Raw genomic sequence first — 22525 nt, 5'->3', positions numbered from 1 at the left:
GAGAAGTAGAGGATGATTGAATGATAAAAGGATCAGAATAATTAAGAAGAGGTGTAGAGTGGCAAAGGAAATTCAGTAGTAAAAGAAGAAGTAGAAGATAAAGGAAAAAGGAAATTTGGCTTTATAGAAAATGACATGCTGGCTAATGAAAATATCACGAGAATGCAAAACATAACATACAAAACCTTTAGTGCCAAGGTGAAAATCAAGAAAAACACATTTCCTAACTGGATTATCAAATTTAGTACAAGGAGAAATAGAAGGAAAACAAAGAGAACTAGAGACACAAAAATTAGAAAAACCTGGGAACGCGTTTTGAAGAAGTTTGTAAGGTGTTTGTTGTTGTAAGATAGAGGTGGGAAGACAATTAATGATGTGAACAACATGTAAAATAGCATAAGACCAATAAGCTAAAGGTAAATGACTTTGAAATAATAAAGCTTGAGCAACGTTAAAAATATATTGGTGTTTACGTTCCACAATACTATTTTGTTTAGGCATTTCAAAACAAGTTGTTTGATGAAAAATGCCTGTTAAATCAAAGAAAGAATGCATGAGGAATTTAGGACCATTATCTGAGCGAATAATTTTTAGAGCAAAAGAAAATTAATTTTCCAGAAATAGAATGAGGTGCCTTAAATGAGTTCTAGTTTTAAATTTTAATTTCATCAAAATTGCAACATCTCAAGTTTTAATCCCCTAATTAATTAAACCTAATTAGGATAATTAAGTAATTTGAAGTGGTGTGTGGCCAAGAAGGTCTAATAATCATATTTGATTATATTTTAGCTCTAATTATGGGTCTAATATCAAGGCAGACTACCTGGGCATCAAAAGTTGAAGAAAAATGAAGAGTGATGTTGCTATGCCACACGCCACGACATGGAGATTGTCTATCATGGCACATAGGCACTTTAGATGCGAGAAGGACCTCTCTGTGCCATATGCCATGGCATATTGTGCGTCTGTCACGGTGCATAGCTATTTTCTATAATTTATCAGACGTGAACCTGAGATAGAAAAAAGAGAAGAGAAAAGAGAAAATGGTGAGACGTGCCAATACTCTATTAAGGCACAACTTAGATGAGAATTTGAGAAGGTTTGAAGCTTTAAATAATCCAAGGTAAGATTCTTAAACCCTTTTTCTCCTTTCCTTTTCCATTTTCTCAAGGATTTGAGTTAGAGTTTAGATAAGGATGGTGATTTCGATCCATATGGGATATGGGTCTAAACCCATTAACTCAAATGGAGTTAAAAGGAGTTGTTTAGAGTATTTAAACCTAGTATAAATGATTTTGGTGTTTGTTGGATGATGGGCTCCATTAATATCTGAAAATAAATATTAAAGTTTTTATTATTGTAGTTATTAAGGTATTAATGGCAATGTGACTGTTCAATGAAGTTATATGATGTTATAAATAGATAATGAACCTAATGGATAGGCTCTAACTCATACAGAGTGAACATCAAGCAATTTAGAAGTAGAGGATTAAGGATGTAAATGCTTGAAATGGTAATGTTGATGAAATTCAAAATGGTTGATTGTAGTTTTGGCTCTTGCTCCCCATTAGATTGGAAAATTCAAGCTTGGAGGCTAGTAGATTGAGGGGTAAATCTTTAACCTCTCAAAGATTTGAGGTAATCAGGGAAAACCCTACTTTGGGTAATTATATGTTAATTGATTGTAAATTTATTTCTAATCATAAATGTTGCATGCATGAATTGATTCTCAATGTGAAAGCATGCATTAGCTTCAATAGGTGTACGAAAATTTAGATGTGTATAATGCTATTTTTGGTTTGAAATATAAATGTGAAATCAAGATGGCTTTTTGACTATGAACTTGCATATGCCTTTGGAAAATGAATGAAATGATTATGTGAGATAGAGGTGCATAAATGAAAAATGGATCTTTGAGATAAGTGAAAATAATGTTGAGGGTAGCATATGGTCATGAGCCCAACATGATTGTTGTGATAATGAGTAAACGAAAATAAAAATGTGAAAATGAGTGACTATTGATCATGGCATGATCAGGGGCGGGAGTTCGCCTAGAGATTGGGAGTAGAGAAAAATTCATATGCTATATAGGCTGCCCTCTGGTGCACGGGAGTATAGCCTTATCCCACAGTTTGTCGAGGGACTATCCCATAGTTTGTTAAGAGATTAGAACTTAGCTATCTCTACCAATTTAATAAGGAGAATAGCTTAGGGTACGAGACATCCCAGAGGACTCAAAAATAGGGAAAGCTATAGTCCAAGAGTTAGTCCTATAATCTTTGGTCGAATCACACCTCACGATTGGTGATCTTGGATAGTCTAGTCATACGGATGAAGCTCTAATCAGTGTTATAGCCCACAGTTTTGGTCTAAAGAAATAAGGAGACATAAAGTTGGTTGATTATTGCCTAAATAAATATATGACGTGTCACACGTGTTATGTGGTGGCAAGTCATGTGAATATTGGGTCATGTCACATATCGGAGAATATGGTGACAATGCACCTAATTTATGAGAGATAAAGAAGTTATTTAATGATAAATGACAAGTTATGACATATGTGAGCTTGTTTTACATACTTGGTTTTTTATGCATGTAATTGGTTTATAATTAATATATAACTGCATAGAGTAAATTTAACCTTAGTTACTGGGTGGCTAGACTCATCACTTTCAATTAATATTTTTCAGGCTCTAGCTCTGGTGCTGAGAGGGAGAAGGCTAAAGAGGCTAGGAATTAGCATATTCCTTTTTGTATGCTTTTGGCTTAGTTTATTTTGTGTAATAATATATGTTTGTCAATTTTAGGATACATGCCATCACACTTGCACTATTTTGTTGTTGGAAATGTTAGATTTGTATTTTTGGCCCTTAGTCTTTATGTATGTTTATATATATTTTATAGGGCCAAAATACTAGTGTAAGTGTACAAATAATGATTTGAACATGTTTTGAATGATTTGGGCAAAATGTAATAGCAATCTACCTCCCCCTCTATTTTTGGTAAAATGGATTGAGGAGTGAATTCTTATTACACTATTATTTTAGTGTTTAGGACGTGTTGTATTGGTAGTCCTAGGTCTATTGGACATAGTCCAAGTGTTAGAAAAAGTTTTTGGCACTAGTTGAGGGTTTTGGACACCCATTTTATGTGAAAGTTGTGAAAAGTGATTAAAATATGTTTAGGTATCTAAATTCCTAGTGTGACTTGTTTTGAAAATGAAACACATGCCATTAGCTAGTTCATGTAGAGAGCTTTCTGTAAAAACTTAGATCATGTCATTCGGATGTCGGACGGAGTATCGGGACACGTCAGAAGTTCCCCGACTTTACTGTCAAATGACAGCATAATCAGTTGAATTTATGTGCAACACACTGTGATGCATGGCACTTGAGCCACTGTGTGTGGCATAGAGAGCAGCATGTCCCAATGTAGCGTGCACGAGTCATGGTGCATTGCCCTATTTAACAACACATGTTTTATTTTTCAACTGTTTTCAAATTCTTTCACTTCTCTGAGGTATCCTATACTTTTGTAATATATTTTACTCTAATTTAAGGATTTTGATTGATTTAAACTCATTGTTATTTAGAAAAATTGGGATCCCTTGCTTTTAAATGAAACCTTGGTAATCATCTTTTTGAGTTAAATCTCTGATTACCAGGAGCTATATTGGTTAATTATGTTTAATGTAGTGAGAATTTTACAACTGACCCAAGTAAGGTGAGAGTAATCATCTATAACAATCAAAAAATAATGATGTCCATGAATAGAAGCAATATTAAATTAACCCTAAATATCAACATGTAAAAGTTCAAGAGGATGAGTAGTATGAGAAACACTAATAAGAAATGGCAATTTTCTTTGTTTGGCAAAATGACAAACATCATAACTTTTATTTAAGGTAAGTTTACAAGTGATTGAAGATGATTTCTAACCTAGAATACTAATAGCAGTAGAGGAGGAATGCCCTAACCTAAGATGCCACAAATCAGAAAAAGGTACAGATTTAGAATGTAAAGTAACAGGAGAAATTGAAGAAGGTGAAAACCTACTTGTATGATCTTGAAGAACATAGAGACCATTTTGAACTTCAACTATACCAAAAGTCTTCTAAGAGTTCAGGGCTTGAATGAAACAATGAGTGGCATTGAGGAATAAGAAACAATGAAGGTGAAAACTAAGTTTAGAAATAGAAATTAATTTATAGTCAATCAGATGAATAAACAAAACATTAGTAAGATAAAAATCAAAGGAAAGACGAATGGTTCCAGAGTGATGAGCCTGAACAATAAAATCATCAAGTAACTGAATAGAAATAGGAGAAATAGAAACTAACTCGAAGAAACAACTAATAGAAGAACATATATGATCTATCACGCCATTCTCAATGATCCAGGCTAGAGGAAAGTAAGTGAATTATACCTACTGTTAAAGACACATTGAGAGAAGGAGTAGAAGGAGAAGCAGTCACAACATTAACTTATGCTGAAGGAGTTGATGAAGTAGCAAGCGTGGGGTTTGCATAAGAGCAAGAAGACTATTGTATTGATCCCAAGTAAATGACAGAGAGGTAGAAGAAGATGAAGATTGAGCAGTTACATCAACAGGCATAAAAGCATCCAGAGTATTCATAATGGTAGAAGGTAGAATGATGGGTTCGAGTGCCATGAGGTTCCTGAAGCACCAAATAAAACAAAGAAGGACAAGAATGAAAAAAAAATTTCACTGGCTTTAGTACCACAATACAATTTGTAAAAATAGTGCCTTATCTTATTCATTTCAATATGAGATATATTTATACAAAGGAAAAAGATCTATCAAGATCTATCAGGAAATAAAATAAAAATATATCAAAGAATAAAATAATAACATAAAATAAAAAAAAAGTTATAACCATCCTAACTATAACTATACAGAATAATATATATCATCAAAAATATAATATTACCTTATGTTATTGAAGGTCATTCAAACAAGCCATTAATCTTTGTCATGTCCATAGAGAGCATGCCTAGTTGAAAGAAATCTGCACTTTGTGCCATTTGTATCCCAAAAAATATTATATTCTATGTTGTCAATGAATATTGCTTATAGAAATCAAGATCAAGATATATATATATATATATATATATTGTAAAATTTTTGTTTTAGGGAGTGACATTAGAGGACTAAAATATTAAATTAAATTTAAACAAGAACTAAAAGATTTCAAAATCTAAAATATATAATAAAGACAAATAATATGTTAGATATGGCAACACACCTAAAAAGGGGAGTGAATTGGGTGTTTAAGGAATTTTTGATTCTTTCAAATCCTTTTTAACAAAACTATATGTAATGAAAAGTTTAAGAAAATTCAAGTATCAAACTCTTATTGGAAGAAAGCTACAGTAATTTCCACAAGCTCAATAACTATAAAATCAATTATGTGGAAGTTTGAATAAGGGTATATAGATAAATTAAATTCAATTTTACATACTAAAACATAGCATAAACAAATGTTGCTAGAAATATAAAGAGGTAAGGGAAGAGAGATTGCAAATAATGATTTATCTTAGTTCAACTCTTCCTTTTGAGCCTACATCTAGTCTCTAAGCAACTACTTGAGATTTCTTCAGTATAACAGAAGCTCAAGTAAGTGCTTGCCACTTCAGTTTATCCATAAGTTCAATTTATGCATTTGCAAGCCTTTACAACAACTCACTTTATAAGTAAGCTTCTTTTTCCAAGAGAACAACCTCTTTTGATTTCAAGAAAAATCTCTTCCTCACCTTTACAAAGGTTTTGAGTATATAAATCACTCAATTGAAACTCTCTCTAAGAGTAATGATGAGTATAATGTAGCTCTAATACTTAAATAATGAAGATATAAATGATATTGGCACAAAAACAAATATTTTCATATAACAAGAGTAATATGATCATGAATTTCATAGCTTGATAATTTCTGAGGTTATCTCTTGTTCATATTAGTTTTGAGTGTTAAATTTATAACTTATAGAGTGAAATAAGTGTTAAAGACATCAAATGACTGTTTAGAGATGTTTCACAGTGATTATAATTGTTAGTGCAAATTTTTGTGAGCAACCAGTGCTAACTCATGGAAGAAAATGCATGTTATAATGCCCAGAAGGCAAATCATGCAACGAACTAAGATGTCTTCACATGTGATTTTGACTATAGTGGTTATAGAATGAAAAATAAGGCTCTAAAGATCATTTTTCACGTGTGTACAAGGTTTTTCATGTGTGATTGAGTACACTAAGGCTATTCAGTGTGAAAATAAGCTTCTGGAGGTCATTTCACGTGTGGATACAAGGTGCTCTCATGTAAGATTGGACACTGGTACTAAGTCATGCGTGTGTGACTGTTGTTCTCACGAGTGATTTTGTGGCTTCATTGTACATAATTTCATAATGTCTTAACTTACTCAATATAACTCTAAATTTAACAAATTATATATCGTTGAAAAGCTCTTGAAGTCTAGTTTTCAATGGAAAATTCACACTCAAATTCAATGTATGTTTTGAGATATGATCAAAAGAGTAGATGAAAGTCAAGACTGAATGCTGTGCAAAATCAATATCTCAACACTTAAATTCTAAAGTTTATATCTTTCTTAATAAAACTCGATTTTGAATAAATAAATTATCTTTGAAAATTTGTTAAAGTCTATTTTCAAATGAGATATGTTTCACATTAAAGTGATCTTTATAATGAGAGATATGACATAAAACATGATCAAAGGTCAAAACAGATTTTCTACACAATTGCCTTTTCAAGGATTAGACTTCAAGTGTTCATGAATTTTTCAACTTAACTCCATTTTAAGTAAATAGAACAATTTTAAAAACTTTATAGAGTTGTAATATTCTAATATATATATAACATTAATATTTTAATTAACTTTGGATTTATTTCACATGTGTACATATACTCTTAAAAAGAAGTGTAAATAAATATCTTTAAAACAAAAAAGTAATAATTAACTAGATAAAATGAGGAAATGTGTATATCAAGGGAAGAGGAAATGAATGGATAAAGATTGACAATACTTGGAGAAAAGAAAATAAAAGATAAGTTGAACACATAGGATAATTTAATACGTATGGATAAGAATTGAGTAAACTTGGTCAAAAAGAAAACAAGAGATAAGCATGACAAGTAGGACAATTTAATAAATACATTGCATTTAGAAATTTACTATTTACTATATATACCCTTGTTTCCTTAAAAGAGACAATGGGAATTTTACTAAGAAAATCAGCAAAAGATCAGAGTAAAAGTTGAGGATCGAGAAAGGTAAAAAATTATCTCTTATTGAGTGATATAACCTGCATTCACTATTATCAATTTCTATGGGAAACATGTACGCCTTCTAACCCACCCTCATGCATGTATTAATTCTTGTGCCAATCATTAACTTTATAATATAAGTATTCATAATACAACTAATGTACCTATCTATCCACCTCTACCACCACCACCAACTCCGGTTACTCCACTACCATTTTATGAATTCTACAATCCATCAGCAGCTCAGTATGATATCCCTCCACCAGAAGACTTTCTAGTGCCACCGGTGCGAGTGTCAGCTCCTCCTATGATTCACATCAACATAGATGAAGACTTCTTGAAGACTTTTGAAGACACTAATATGAACCAGCTTAGATTATAGATACTAATACTATATGGAATAAAATGGCTTAGGTTCACTACTTGATTATATATGATTTTTGGGACTATGATGTAATTACAATAGATGCAATATTAATATTATGATGATTATTTGATATGAATTGTATGATTATCCTTTAAATTATGTATTTCTAAATTTATATATTATGAACACGTTTAAATAAAAAAAGGGGATTAGTATTAGTATTATTTACATGTTTAGTATGAATTAAATATATATATATATATATATATTCCTAATACAAATAAATAGAGACATATTATATAAATTCCTTTGAAATAGCATACTATCTATCATGTATCTATATGACAATACATAATCTATAAAATAAGTATTTTTATAAAAATAATATTAGATTTCATATGAAAAATTTGTCTAGGATTTAGTGAATAAAACTGATCTTCTTACCCTTAGTATATATATACATATAAATTTTATTAAGTTTTATGATTTTTCTCTCTCATTTCAAGATTAAGTATTTATTTATGCAAATAAATAAATTTTTTTATAAAAAAACTATTAATTAGGTAGAGTTTATAGAGTTAATAATCAAAACATTTCAACCTTTGTGAGATATATGTGATAAAAAATGAAAATCATGATTATAGAAAATTATATCTCATATTTTTTCTTAAGAGCTAAAATGCATGTTTTGATTTAAGATATCTTGAGTCAATACTACATATCTAAATGAGTTCAATATAAAGATTTCTAGCTTAATGATATTATACTTATCAAGTCTAAGGCTTTCAAGGTGCATCTAAGCTCATATGAATATTTCATTTTTCTTAAGCTCTTCTTGGATCATTCCTCTCTTTATCTTTATGTTCTTTAATTATGAGTGTAGCATGCAAATGATGACTTCAACTTTGTTTAAATGATATATCATGAATAAAATAGTTAGTTTAAGTATTAATATGCATATATTCAAGTTATTTAATATAATATTATGAACACTCTTGGATATAAAATTAATTCAAGATAAGAAAAAATATGATAGTATAAAATAACTTTGATACATACAAATTATTTTTTCAAATCTCAATGTGATATAGAACAACATAAGTAAAAACACTTTAAAACACTTATTTCATAGTTATAGTTAACTACTATATATAAATGAAAACAATTAAGTCTAAGTATAGTTAAATTATCTATATTTGTCATCATCAAAACTTAAACTAAACATAATGTCACAAGCCATTATATCCAACATAATACTCCTGTGAATTTGTTTAAGAATTTGTTACTCTCATTCCATTATTTTTATAACTATCAAACCAAGAATTTGCAAGTGAAATTCAATCATTTAGTTTGTAAATGAAAAACTTATCAAACAAATTATCATTTCAAGTAATTTGCTACTCTATCATTATTTGTAACCCTCCAAACATAAATTTGCAAGTTAAATTCGTTAATTTGTGAAGGAAAATGATTTCCAAGTAATGTTATATTTGACAATTTTTTTTTTTGGACAAATTAGCAAATCTCACTTGTAAATTTTTTGTTTCAAAGGTTGCAAATTATGGAATGAAAGTAAGGCATTTGCTTAGAAGTTACAAGGGGGAGTATTGTAGCACCACAATTTTATAACAACCTTTTTTTCAATATTTTAACAAATTAGTCAAATAATAAGACTAAAGATTCCCCTAAACAATAACATTGGATTGAGGGCATTTGAAGCTCAAATAACCATTTCACCACAAGTCCAATCCAAAACATCAGAAGTCATTTTAAAATCAAAGTTCTACAATCCTTTCTCAAACAATACAACCCAAAAGAAATGTCATAAACCAACAGTTTTCCAAAATAATTCAGTTATCCCAAAACATAGTTCTACGTCATGGCAACATAATAATAAAACAATATTCAACAATTTAAAATATGTGCGAAGCCAAATGGAACAAGGAGCATAAGGTCACTCTTGGGCACATTTCCTTTAGCCCTATCGAATCAATTGCTTGAAAATGGTAGTTACATGGTATCTAAACATTTCAATAACATTTGGACCTTATAACGTACATCAACGTACAAATCCAAACCAATTTGCAGACATATTTATATATGCAAGCACAACTTCTGCGATCTTTTCACAAGTAGTTTATAAAATAGGGAATGCTGTTTTTCACAATTAACAATGATATAAATCCAATCAATTTAACAAGCGAGACCACTTAACCTTGCTTCACCCTTATATCCCACCACTTGCAATTTATTTTCATTAGTTGGACTCTAGATTGAGAATATATCTAGTGAGAAAGTACGTTATCATCAGAATATGACTCCTCTCATTAAAAAGAGGTGCTCATTTTCCCAAGCCGTCGGTACCAAAATGACAGAGAACTATTGAGAAAAGCCAACCACTAAACATTTAATAAATTTTACTTTATAAATTAAATCCAATGGCATGAAAGAGGAAAAGAAATAAAAGGAAGGTAAATATCAGATGCAGTTAACCAAATTTTGGTAACTTGTTAAAAATATATTTCTGCAATTTTTAAGTTAAAATTATTTTTTATATTACTTTTATGAATTTTTAAATAAAAAAATTGACTGTTTCCAAACACAAATGGCAAAGAAAGTGAAACTCACCTCTACGTATCAGCGTATATGAACTTGCTATGTGGCGATGAGCTTCACCGTCCAATCACATGAGAAACAGTGGAAAGTGGAAACTCCCAAAAAACGACGCCGTTTACTACGGCACCCAGTTTGCGCTCCGCTTCAACTATTTGTTCAGCGCTTGTAGTTGATAGCTCGACACAACACAACACAACACAACTGACTCTGTACGAGTTTGTGTTTCTGAGATCAGCGGAACAGTAAGCAAAATTACGTTGGATTTCTTTATCCGATAAATTTGTCCGCAATTTCTGAGCACCCATAAAAGGTATCTCTTACTTCAACTTCAATTCTAATATGATTATTTTTTTAATATTTCGGTATCTGGATCTGGGCTTATTAAATTAAGCTACATGTTTCGGATAACGATCCCTTCGTTTTTTTGTTTGTTGGTGTTGTATTTTTGAGTTTTCTCTCTCGATTTGTGCAGATGAGATCGTCTGGGTGGGGTTCCTTGGGGCAATTTTGGGTGTGTATGCTCATTGGAATACTCTGCAACTTGAAAAGGTCAGAAGGGATTCGATTTGTGATAGAGAAAGAGGAATGTTTCTCCCATGATGTCAAGTATGAGGGTGACACTGTCCATGTTTCTTTCGTTGTGATTAAGGCTGACTCTCCGTGGCATTACTCAAATGAAGGCGTCGATCTCGTGGTGTGTATATTTTCTGAAAGTTCTGTTTTTGCAGAAATGCAACTTTTGGGTATTTCTTAGGCTGCTTGATTGCTCAGTAGGTATTGAGTTCACGGATTATGGTTTGTCGTTTATTTAAATGGATTCTTGTTTAAAATTTGTCCAGTAATGATCGCACATTCTGAAACTTATTTCACATTTAGACTTGCTTTAATTTAATGATAAGCTTATTTCACACTCTGAAAATAGGGACTAGTGGAGAGAACTAGAACAAATTTTCACCATTGTTTCCCCTAATTTCCCCCTAGAGAGGGAAAAACAAATGCCCCATTTGGTAGCAAGGAAGAGTTTTTGATGAAAGTGAAAGAGGAAGTGAGGTGGAAATGGGATTTTAAAACATGTTTGATATGCACGTGAAAGTGAGGTATAATTCTCACTCATCTTAGATCTTAAGTCTGATGGAACTGGGTTACATGGGGGACTAATGGAACCGATATCGATTTTGGTGGAAGTGGATTCCTTGGAGAACTGGGTGCACATGTACCAAACATGAAATTTTTAGACTTCCATTTCCACTTTCACCTCTCCAATCTCGTTCTAGTGTATCGAATGAGGCCTAAAGAAGAAGCTTTATGCTAGAGAGGGAAAATGTTTTTTCTTTTTTCTTTTTCCTCCCGTTGTTTTCTCTCCTTCCTATTTTCTTCTTGTTCCAAACAAAGGGTTAATGTATTCATAGGGGAAAGGAAGTTTTTATGAATTTGTTCAGAACAAGTTCATGACCTGTAATTTGTGATTTTTCTAATAATATTGCGAAACTCTAATTCAACATTGGGAGTATGAACTTTTCCACCACTGGGTTTCTAGCTAGAGGATAGTAAAGTGAAAAAAGCATGTGATTTAGAAAACTAATGAGATCATTGCACTTGCTGTGAATTTATCTCTGTCGTGCTTTGTTCTCTACCTTGCTATGTTGGAATCTCATTACTCCATTATTACAGGTAAAGGGGCCTTCTGGTGATCAAATTCAAGATCTTCGTGATAAGACCAGTGAAAAGTTTGAGTTTGTAGCTCACAAGTCAGGAGTCCATAAGTTTTGCTTCAATAACAAGTCCCCTTATCATGAGACGATTGACTTTGATGTACATGTTGGTCACTTCTCTTACTTTGAGCAACATGCGAAAGATGGTAGGGTACCTGTGCAGCTATGCTATTATTGCATCCTGTTTTTGTCTTTCAGTATTACTTTTTTTTTTTTTAAATATTTACATGAATATCTAAACTTTTAGGGAAACTATGATGGATCCACTATTAGGTATCTATTCTGGGTATTTTTTAGCCAGTTTTGGCCGCAGCTAAGGTAGATTTCAGGCAGATACATAACTTTTTTGGACAGATTTGGGTAGTTTTGAGGAAGTTATTTAACTGTTTTTGGATTAATTTTGGTAGTTTTGATGTTATGTAACTTTTTGCAGTTTTGGACTGTTTTGGTGGTAGTTTTAAGGTTTCAAGGATGAACAAGTAATGGAGATGGGTGGAAGGAGTGATTTATTTGAGATTACTTGCATCTTGATTCTTGAATAACTTGACGAATATTCTTCAATCCTTTGATATGTAGAAAAGTGGGAAAGAGGGCAAAAGAAGGGAAAACAGAGGGGAGAAAGAGAAGGAAAGAGGAAGAGATGAGAGAGGAGAGAGAAGAGAGAAACAGAGGATAGAGAGATACAGAACAATATTTCTGGGTTTTTCAATTAAGCATTCTATCTGACTCACACTTTGGATCCTTTGTATAGGCTACTTCATCCCTGTATTCTAACAGAACCAATCTAACAAACCCCTCAACTAGCTAGACTATTTATTCTTTATTTATCTATTCTTTACATAACATCCTTGTTTCTGTTTGTAAGCATTTCTGTTCGGGTTTTCATCACCTATCATGAAAATTATCTGAATCCCTGCAGAGCATTTCAATCCATTGCTGGAACAAATAGCAAAGTTGGAGGAAGCTCTTTACAATATCCAGTTTGAACAGCATTGGTTAGAGGCTCAAACCGACCGCCAAGCTATAGGTATTGTTAATGCCTTTTTTGTACGAGAGACTATTGGTGAAGGACCCCAGAAGAATTCAATATCTGACAAGTATTTTGAACAAGTAAACATTAACAAATTGATAAGTGAAATTACTGTTTTAACAAGTATTCAATCTGTTCAGAGTCCATATATTAATTTCTTTTGGAGGCCCTTTCTTCATATTCTCCCTTTTTTTAACGTACAGCAATTGCATTATTCTGTACATAAAAATTGAGCACCTTATACATCATTTTTATTATGTATGTCATCTAGTTTCTCCTTTTAAATGCATTTTCTATAAGTTTGTGTGAAAAAACGTGTTGATCTTAACTATGCATCTACCAGAAGAATATTGACAGCTTTATCAAATATGGCATTTCTAGTTTCTGAGAATATTGTTTGGGTTAATGGCCTAAGTTTGCCCATTCTGATTTCTTTACATTTTGATGTTACCTCAATAACAGCAAATTACTAATCTCATTTAAGTCAGCATACACATTCTGACAGATTGTATGTGGAGAAAGGTGTTTTTGCATCATTCTCAGCAACATCTTAAATTCTAAGTGCTTTGCAGTGTTATGCTATAGGCTTAGATACGCATTTAGATACTGATGTAGATCACGAAAGAAAGAAGGGAAAGGGGAAAGAGAAAGAGGAAGAAATAGAAAAATAACAAGAGAAAGGGAAGAAGAATGATAGAGAAATAGAGACAAATATAGAAAAAGGTGAGTTGGTAGAGAGAATGGCAGAAAGTAACTTTTCCTTCCTGTCTCTATTATAAGGCATCTTTAACTACATTACTAGAATCAAGGAGAGATAGTTAAGTTATTAACTTTGTCTGAAAATATAACAAACTTTCAATTTTACTTGTATTTAAATGAAAAATTTTCAAATTTCCATTACATTCTCTCTCATAGTTAATGAGTTTAAATAGGGATAATATTGAAAAATTGTAATTAATACTCTATCAAATCTCTTATATTGAGAACCAAAGAATTCTTCCACAAAGTGCCCTGTGATAGGAAGTGGGGGGAGTATTCTAAATCTCAAATCACTGCAAAAGAAAATAAATTTTAAGGCTATAGAAAATTAAGAATGCAATGACTAAAAGTACAAAAAAGGGGGGGAAAAAAAGCCAAGGTTGAATAAGTGAAGAAGCTCCTCTTTAGTGGTTCACAAGTCTCTTGATTTCTCATTATTTCCCTCCCTTCTGAAAGATCTCTCCTTTAGAGAGGAAGATTGCTTATAAGACAAATCTAAGTGAGGAAACCAAACTCCTCCTTAGTGGTTCAAGTGGCATCCAAATTTGAGCTACATTTCTAACATCTTGGTATAGGGGTACATGAGGAAGGACAACAATACAATTGTCATCGCTGTATCAATTTCCTCAATAGGTGGTGCATCAATTTACGGATTAGACCTTGTGCTCCTTTGCCTTAAACCCTTGACACTTGTCTTTTCATTTTAGGGAACTTTGAATCTTTTCATTTTGATTGTAGCATAGAAAACTTGGCAGATTGACTGGACTAACTGGACTGAACGCCTATTTACCCCATCTGCTCAAAAGGGGTAAGGAAGAGTATTAACAAGGTGTTTGTTAGGCTGTCCAAAGGAAATGAACTTCACAAGAGATCTACTTCTCGATGAGAAATGGAACAACGCTCATCAAGAATGCTATCAGGTGTCATCTCTCTTGTGGGGGTACTAATTTGGACCTTCGTAGTCAAGCGTTCTGAATCCGAACTCATCTAGCGTGTGAACAATTTTACATGCCAATTATATATGTATACATGCAAATAGGTATAAATTTCAAGAATCTGACAAAATAAAGCTAGAAATAGGAAACTAAGTGCCTATTTGGTTTCTGTTTTCAAAAATAGGTTTTTGTTTTTAAAAACAAAATAAATTAAAAACTTATTTGGATTAGTGTTTTGAATTTAATAATACCTAAAACTGTTCTCATTTTTTAAAAAACAAAAAATAGAAACATCTTAAAGTTGTTTTTGTTTTATTTTTTTTTTTGTTTTCAGAATACATTACAGTTGATTATTGAAAATTACAGACATTTTGACTAATCATTATCATAGGTTACCACTATTAACTGTCAATGACCATCATTATTTGCCGATTTTTTTAATCCTAAAACTGTTTTTAAATTAAAACAATAAAACAAATTTTTTTGTTTTGGTTAGGACAAACTTTTTTTGAAGGACAAACTCTTCTTGATTTCTCATTGGTGTATGATTTTAAGATTGCCAACACTTGTTTCAAGAAGAGAGATGAGCATCTCATCACTTACAAAAGTGGAGCCTCAAGGTCACAGATTGATATTTTTTTTTTGTTTAGGAACACAGATAGAAGACTTTGTAAAAATTACAAGGTGATCCCTGGAGATGATGTAACAACACAATATAGGGTTTTAGTCCTTGATGTGTGTATTATGAGTAAAATTCAAAAGCGTCGACAACTAGTGGCACAAAGGATTAGGTGGTGGCAATTAAAAGGTGAGAAGTAAGATATTTTCAAGCGAAATCTTTTGGACAAAGGAATTTGGGAATCTCAGGGAAGTGCTAACATCATGTGGGAGGATATGGCTAAAAAGATATGGGAGGTTATAAAAGTAGTTTTGGGAGAATCAAAAGGTTCTGGTCAGAGAGATAAGGAGTCTTGGTGGTGGAATAATAGTGTACAGGATAAAATCAAGTATAAGAAGAACTGTTTTAAAGCCATACATTTGTGTAATAATGAGAAAAATTGGGAGAGGCACCGTATGGCTAAGAAGGAAACTAAGAGAGCTGTGGGTGAAGCTCGTTCTAAAGCTTTTGAAGAATTTTATAAGAGCCTTGAGACGAAGGAAGGAGAACGAAACATTTATAAGATTGCCAATAGTATGGAAAGAAAATCAAGGGATCTAAAACAGGTAAGGTGTATTAAGGATGAAGAGGGAAGAATTTTAGTTACAGATGATGAAATTAAAAATAGATGAGAGACTTACTTTTTCAAACTTTTTAATGATGGAGAGGGTTCATCTAGTAACTTGGAGGATTTAGTAACTGGTAAAGGAGAACAAAATTTATCATTCTATTGAATAATACGTGATAAAGAGGTTAAGGAAGTTCTTAAGAAAATGGCAAATGGTAGAGCCAACGGACCTGATTGTATATCTATCGAAGCGTGGAAATGTTTAGGTGAAGAAGGGGTGAGATGGTTCACTAAGTTATTCAATGTGATCTTACACTCTAAGAAAATGCCTGATGAGTGGAGGAGAAGTACATTAATTCCTATTTATAAAAATAAAGGAGATATTCAGAATTGTACTAATTATAGAGGGATTAAACTCATGAGCCACACAATAAAATTGTGGGAGAAAGTAATTGAGCACAGGTTGAGATTGGAGACAAGTATTTCTGAGAATCAGTTTGGTTTTATGCCAGGTAGATCAACTACAGAGGTGATTTATCTACTAAGGGGATTAATGAAAAAGTATCGTTGTAAAGATAAAGATTTACACATGGTTTTTATTGATTTGAAAAAAGCTTATGACCGTATACCAAGAGAAGTGCTTTGGAAAGTGTTGGAAAAAAGGGAGTACGGATTGCTTATATTAAAGCCATACAAGATATGTATGAGGGGGTAAAAACTAGTATAAGAACGCCTAGTGGTCAAACAAAGGATTTTCCTATAAAGATTGGACTATATCAGAGATCATCTTTGAGTCCTTATCTATTCAACTTGATCCTAAATGTTTTGACGGAACATATTTAAGGGGAAATTCCCAAATGTATGCTCTTCGCGGATGATATAGTTCTTATAGCAGAGACAATAGAAGAGGTTAATTGCAAACTTGAGTTATGAAGGAGGATATTGGAGTCGAAAGGTTTCCGTCTGAGTAGGAGTAAGACGGAATATTTATATTGTAAATTTGATAAGAGATTATTCGACAATAATTTGGAAGTGAAATTGAGAGATCAAATTATACCTCAAGTGGAAAAGTTTAGATATTTGGGAGCTATTATTCAAAATGATGGCGAAATCAGTGGAGATATTTCACATAGGATTCAAGTTGGGTGGTTTAATTGGAGAAAAGCTAAAGGAGTTATTTGCGACCGTAAGGTGCCTAATAAACTTAAAGGAAAGTTTTATCGCACTGCTATCAGACTGGCAACGTTATATAGTAGTGAATGCTGGGCTCTAACGGGACAGTAAAAGCATAAAGTTGGAGTAGTAGAGATGAGAATGTTACGATAGATGTGCAGACATACAGGTAAAGATAAAATTCGAAATGAGCACGTATGTGAAAAAGTAAGGGTAGCACCTATTGAGGAAAAAATGATAGAAAATCAGTTGAGATGGTTTGGGCATGTATAAAGAAGACCAAGGGAGGCATCAGTGAGAAGAGTGGAACATATAACTTTTAGTCCGATTAAGAGAGGTAGAGGAAGGCCTAAGAGAACACTCTTGGAAGTTGTTGAACGCGATCTCTTAATTAATAATATTTCTAAAAGCTTGATAAATGATAGAGCACAATGGCGTCTTGCAATCTATGTAGCCGACCTCACCTAATAGGATAAAGGCTTGTTGTTGTTGTTATTGTAAGCAAATTTTTTTGTTTTGTTTTGAAAAGCAATTTTAAAAACTGCATTGCAAAACAGCTTTTAAAAACAAAAATAAGAACACAATCTAACAAACCCTAATTCATCTGACTTTGAGAGTAAGTTTGATTTGGGTGCTTCAAAATTGCTCTCCAATTAGCTTAAACGTGGCTAACTCCATTGGTCTCTTTAGTTATCCCTGTTGGTTTGAGCAAGCAAGGCTATGAACTCATATACCTTCTCCATGTTAATATTAGTGTCATCGGCTTCAATCAGTTCAGATAGACATTAATGGGATTTTTCAACTTTCTAAACCTTTTTCTTGTCATTGGGCCCTTCTACACTAAGTCCTCCACTCAAGCTAGTTTATGCACATTAGCGAAATTGCCCTCAGCTCCAACCTACACAAGTTTCATCGATTAGAATGCATATAATAGGTTGTGCATTTGACTTGCCAACATAGTCCTTGTCATCTTCCATCCATTATCATTGCGATGCATCAACCTCAAATCATAAGAGAATCCATCAAACCTTGCAATAAAGCCTAGAATCACTGTAAATGAGAGAAATTTTTACCATTTGAAACCTTTTGGAGCTTTTGTTATCCATATTTTGCATTATATTCTCAAAAAAAAAAAAAATTATTTCTCACTGGTGGTTCATTCATTATTCTCCTAATCAAGATATAATCGATTGAAATTTTAGGAGAGTGAGAGGATGACAAGTTCTTCAACCTTGTGGAATAACTAAAAATACTCCCTCTTGCAGAAGTTTAGTATTTTTTTCTGAGGTGTTTTGTGCCTGTCCTCCAAAGAACTGATGCTGTTTTGGAGATAATCAAAACCCCTTTCTTAATCAACAATTCAACCTTGAAACACTAATTCAATTTAATGCCAATCATATCCGACGTTGTAATATGAGAATGAAAATGAAACTGAGAAATTTTTGCCCTCCTCTTACAGCAGCTAATCAAAGATCAAAGAACTGATTACTTATTTTGATGCAAACCTCTGATGTCTTTGAATCCACCTATTTCAGAAGCCAATTAAAGAACTAAGTGTGATGGTAGAGATGTTGATGCATGCCTTAGTGCAAGAGGATTCTGATTGCTATGTTTGGAATGGGAAGAAAGTAGGATGGAGAAAAAGCTAGGGGAGAAAATGGTATGTAAAGAATAAATAAATAAATAAAGAATAAGTAGTTTAGTTATTATTATTATTATTATTATTATTATTATTATTTTGGGGGTGGTTTGTTCGTTACTCAGGTTCTGTTAGAATAAAGGGATGAAGGAGCCTATATAAGGGATTCTAACTTCTAAGTGAGTCAGATGCAATGCTTATTATGAAGGAGCCTCTATGTTTCTCTTTCTCTTCTACCTCTCTCTCTCTTCTCTATTTCTCTCCTCTGTTTTGCTTCTTTCTTCCTCTTCCCTCTTTTCTATATATCAGAAAACTAGAGGAAAAAATATTTTTTTCACCCTTGTTTTCCCCAAATTTCCCCATAGGCAAGGGGAAAACTATTGGAAAAACTGTGTTAGGGAGGGAAATTATTTTCTCTTCTACTTTTTTCCTTAATTTTCTCTCCTCTTTATTTTCCTAACGGTAAAAGTTCCTTTCTTAGCTAAGCATGCCTTTGTCCAATAGGTTGCTAGTTGAGTTTCAATATAGTACTTCAGATGAGCATCCTTGTGATATCCCACTGAGAGATATTCAGCATGCTTTTGATTTGATTCACAGTTCTTAGTTTCCTATTCTTTACTCCCTCTGGTCCAAAACATAAGTAGCTTTTAACAATAATTCACATACCAATACAATCTTTATTCCTACAAAAATATATATTGTTTTTTCCTTTCTACTTTTATTCTCAATTTATGATGAGAGAGAAAAATGTTATAAATTTACAAATGCAAGGATTTAGGTTAATAAATACAATGAGTAAATTGGGAAATTTTTTGTTTACAAATACTAAATTATTTATATTTTGGATCAAGATTAGTTAGGAAAAATGCTTTATATTTTGAATGGGAGGGAGTATCTCTTACTTCTTCCTCTTTCTTCTTCCTTATGCTCCACTTTTCCTTGGTATGCTACTTCTGCATGATCGGTTACCTTTAAAAGTTAATAATTTTGCCCTTGTATTCTTGAACTGATTCAATTCTGCTCACCTACCATAAGTTAAAAATTTAACATCAAATTTGATAGTTTGTTGACTTAGAAACCGAATCTGACTGTTTGTAAATAACATTCAAGTCAGAAGACTATCATGTTTGGCATTAAATTTTTGATGGTAACCATAATTGGGTTTCAAAAACTAGGCATTGCCTGCTTCTGAAGTAGGGGGACCAAACTGACGCTTTAGTGAAACTAGGGACCAAAACTTAACTAATCCTTGGCTATATTATTCAAATTATTATTGTGACGGGGAACCTTATCCCAAAAGCTAGTTGAGGTGGGAGAATCAGCTCACTTAAATATCTCCAGCCTGTCAGAACCCTCCATAGGTGGTCTTTTCCTGAACCATTGACAATCTTGCTGGCTGGCTTTAATACTGACTGATTGGCACCTAACAGGGATGGGAAAACCTCACCTGAAATATTGGAATGAGATAACCAACTCATTTAACTATCCCATTGAACATTTTATGCTATTCAATGCAGGACTTGGTATCTCATACTATCAGGTCTCCCTCATAATGTAAATTGATAAAGAAAAAGAACATTCTTTATCCATCAAGATGAAGATTTTACTGATTAGTGTGTTGTGGTTTTTGATAGTATTGGTAAATGATGTACCTTGGGCTTGTCTAACTATAGAAGCCTTTATTGCAAGCTACTGAATGGATCAGAGAAAATATATCTTATTTGATAATATCTACAAGCCAATCTGAGCTCTTTTAACATTATTATTACGTGTTCTTATTTCTTGAATGCAGTAAATGAAGCCATGAGCCGAAGAGCAGTACACAAAGCACTTTTCGAATCTGCTGCGTTGGTTGGGGCTAGCGCACTTCAAGTCTTCTTTTTGCAGCGATTATTTGAACGAAGGCTGGGATCATCTAGAGTTTAAAAAAGCCACTAAAATGCTTCAGGACCTTTGTACTGTTACAGAAAAATAACATAATAGCAACTTTTTTTTGAAAAAAAATTATTTATGGATTTTTTGATGAGCTGGATTACTGATTTACTTGTAACTTAACATTTATTTCCTTCGCTACGTAGATGAGATTTCCTTCTGAAATTACGAATCTTGCTATGCTGTCCCATTTTCTTGGCTGTTACTCTTCCTTGCATATGCTGGTAATAGAACAAAGGGAAATATAATTACTGGTTTTTATAATTTTATTGAATTTTGCTTTTAGTTTATATAATTTTTTTTAAGTGTTTTCAATCTTTATAGTTTCAACAAGATTGGGTGATATTTGTTACTCAAGTCTCTAAAGATAAAACACTGAAAAAAATTGTAAGGATTAAAAGTAAAATTTGATAAAATTATAGAGATTAATGATTATGTTTTTTTTACAATAAATTTATAGACACATTGTTTTTCCTTTATGCTAAAATCTTGGTAGGAGTTTGGGATACTATAAATTATTGGATTGCATATTAGAAGCTTTGGTTTTTTTTTTTTTTTGAATAATAAGGTCACAATCAAAACCGTTTATAGAAAACAAAATATTAGATTAAATCAGATACCAAAAGATTCCTACGGTCCTTGGGTGGGTTATTAAAGATCATAGTGACACAGTTGTTATGCTCGGCTTGATAAACAAGTGGTAACGATTTGTTTTCCTAAATACAAGATCAAAGGATACATTATGTATAATTTATAAGCTTTGTTGGTTTTCATTATGCAGACCATGGCATAAAAAAGTTCAGTGTATTGGCACCTTGAATGATATCTAGTATATATTTTAATTTTAGTTGCATTCAATGCGTAATAAATATATTATGAGTTGGTGAGAAAGAAATCATTAAACGAGAGGGACCTGAACCAAGTAAAGGTTTGGAGTGTTTAGATTACATTTGAACAGTCCAAATTAATGTTCTATTTTTTTTATTTTACATTTATTAGAATAAAAATTATATAAATCATAAATTTTTTTAATAAACATGTTCATCGGTTTGGACAGTCTAAATTTAATATGAATGATTCAAATTTAATATTAAAAACTTTTATAAATGAGTATACAAATATATTCTAGATTATGGGGATTTAATATTAAATTTATACCACCTATATTAAACTTGGATTATTCTTTGCTATACAACACAGGGGAGAGGAGGAGAAGGGAAAGCTCATAGGATTTTTTTGAAGGCTAATTCCTTAAGGAATTGTTGCAAATATAACCTATATTATAGGATCAAACTAAGTAAATAGCTCAATATTTATTATATTTTGTATTATGACTGATTTATTATATTTGTCAATGATATACTGTTACATATTAATGATAAACCTCTTGTATATCAATGTGAACTGCCACACTCCCAAATTTTCAAAAAAATTAATTCATATTTTCTGGGCACAAATTTTTTTCAACCGGCCAATTTATCCATTTCTTAATTCTGGTTCTGTGGCTATCATATTTTTTTAACATTTTTTTTGAGTTCATTTTTTATTATTGATTTGAGTGCTTAGATCAAAAGCTTTATTGATTAATTATTTATGGCACTATTAAGAATGCAAAACAAATTTAAAGTTTGTACATGAAAAAATGCATGATTATATGGGAAATGAGGCCTAAAATAAGATATCAGCACTGTTAATGATAAACATGTTTGATTCAGAGGTATTCACTGGATCTTATTAAGTAAGGTTTTATGAAAGCTATATACAAACTGTAATGACTCAAACTTAACCATTTTCTGTTTTCAAATTCTATCCTTATTACAAATACATTAGTATTTAA

The 22525-nt window shown here is 32.1% G+C and overlaps 1 protein-coding gene across 1 annotated transcript; it reads left to right on the top strand.

The window, feature by feature from the left end:
- The first annotated feature begins 10431 nt into the window (after nt 1-10431).
- On the top strand, nt 10432-20853 carry LOC129319017 (transmembrane emp24 domain-containing protein p24beta2-like). Its single transcript, XM_054964047.1, has 5 exons — nt 10432-10592; nt 10755-10976; nt 11954-12140; nt 12914-13021; nt 20549-20853. The coding sequence occupies exons 2-5, from the start codon at nt 10755-10757 to the stop codon at nt 20680-20682; spliced, it is 651 nt and encodes a 216-aa protein (XP_054820022.1). The 5' UTR covers nt 10432-10592; the 3' UTR covers nt 20683-20853.
- Nucleotides 20854-22525: the final 1672 nt, after the last annotated feature.

Source organism: Prosopis cineraria, unplaced genomic scaffold (assembly GCF_029017545.1).
Source record: "Prosopis cineraria cultivar Desert tree isolate PC_DT_omini unplaced genomic scaffold, ASM2901754v1 PC8, whole genome shotgun sequence".
Taxonomy (NCBI): domain Eukaryota; kingdom Viridiplantae; phylum Streptophyta; class Magnoliopsida; order Fabales; family Fabaceae; genus Prosopis; species Prosopis cineraria.
Note: the sequence above shows the minus strand (reverse complement) of the source record. Positions and strands in the feature narration are given on the sequence as shown.

Excerpts from the sequence above, each read along its gene's own strand:
- LOC129319017 (XM_054964047.1), top strand. The coding sequence starts at position 10,755 with ATGAGATCGTCTGGGTGGGGTTCCTTGGGGCAATTTTGGGTGTGTATG. Across the intron at positions 10,977-11,953 it reads ATGAAGGCGTCGATCTCGTG|GTAAAGGGGCCTTCTGGTGA; the intron begins GTGTGTATATTT and ends CCATTATTACAG. Across the intron at positions 13,022-20,548 it reads AACCGACCGCCAAGCTATAG|TAAATGAAGCCATGAGCCGA; the intron begins GTATTGTTAATG and ends TCTTGAATGCAG.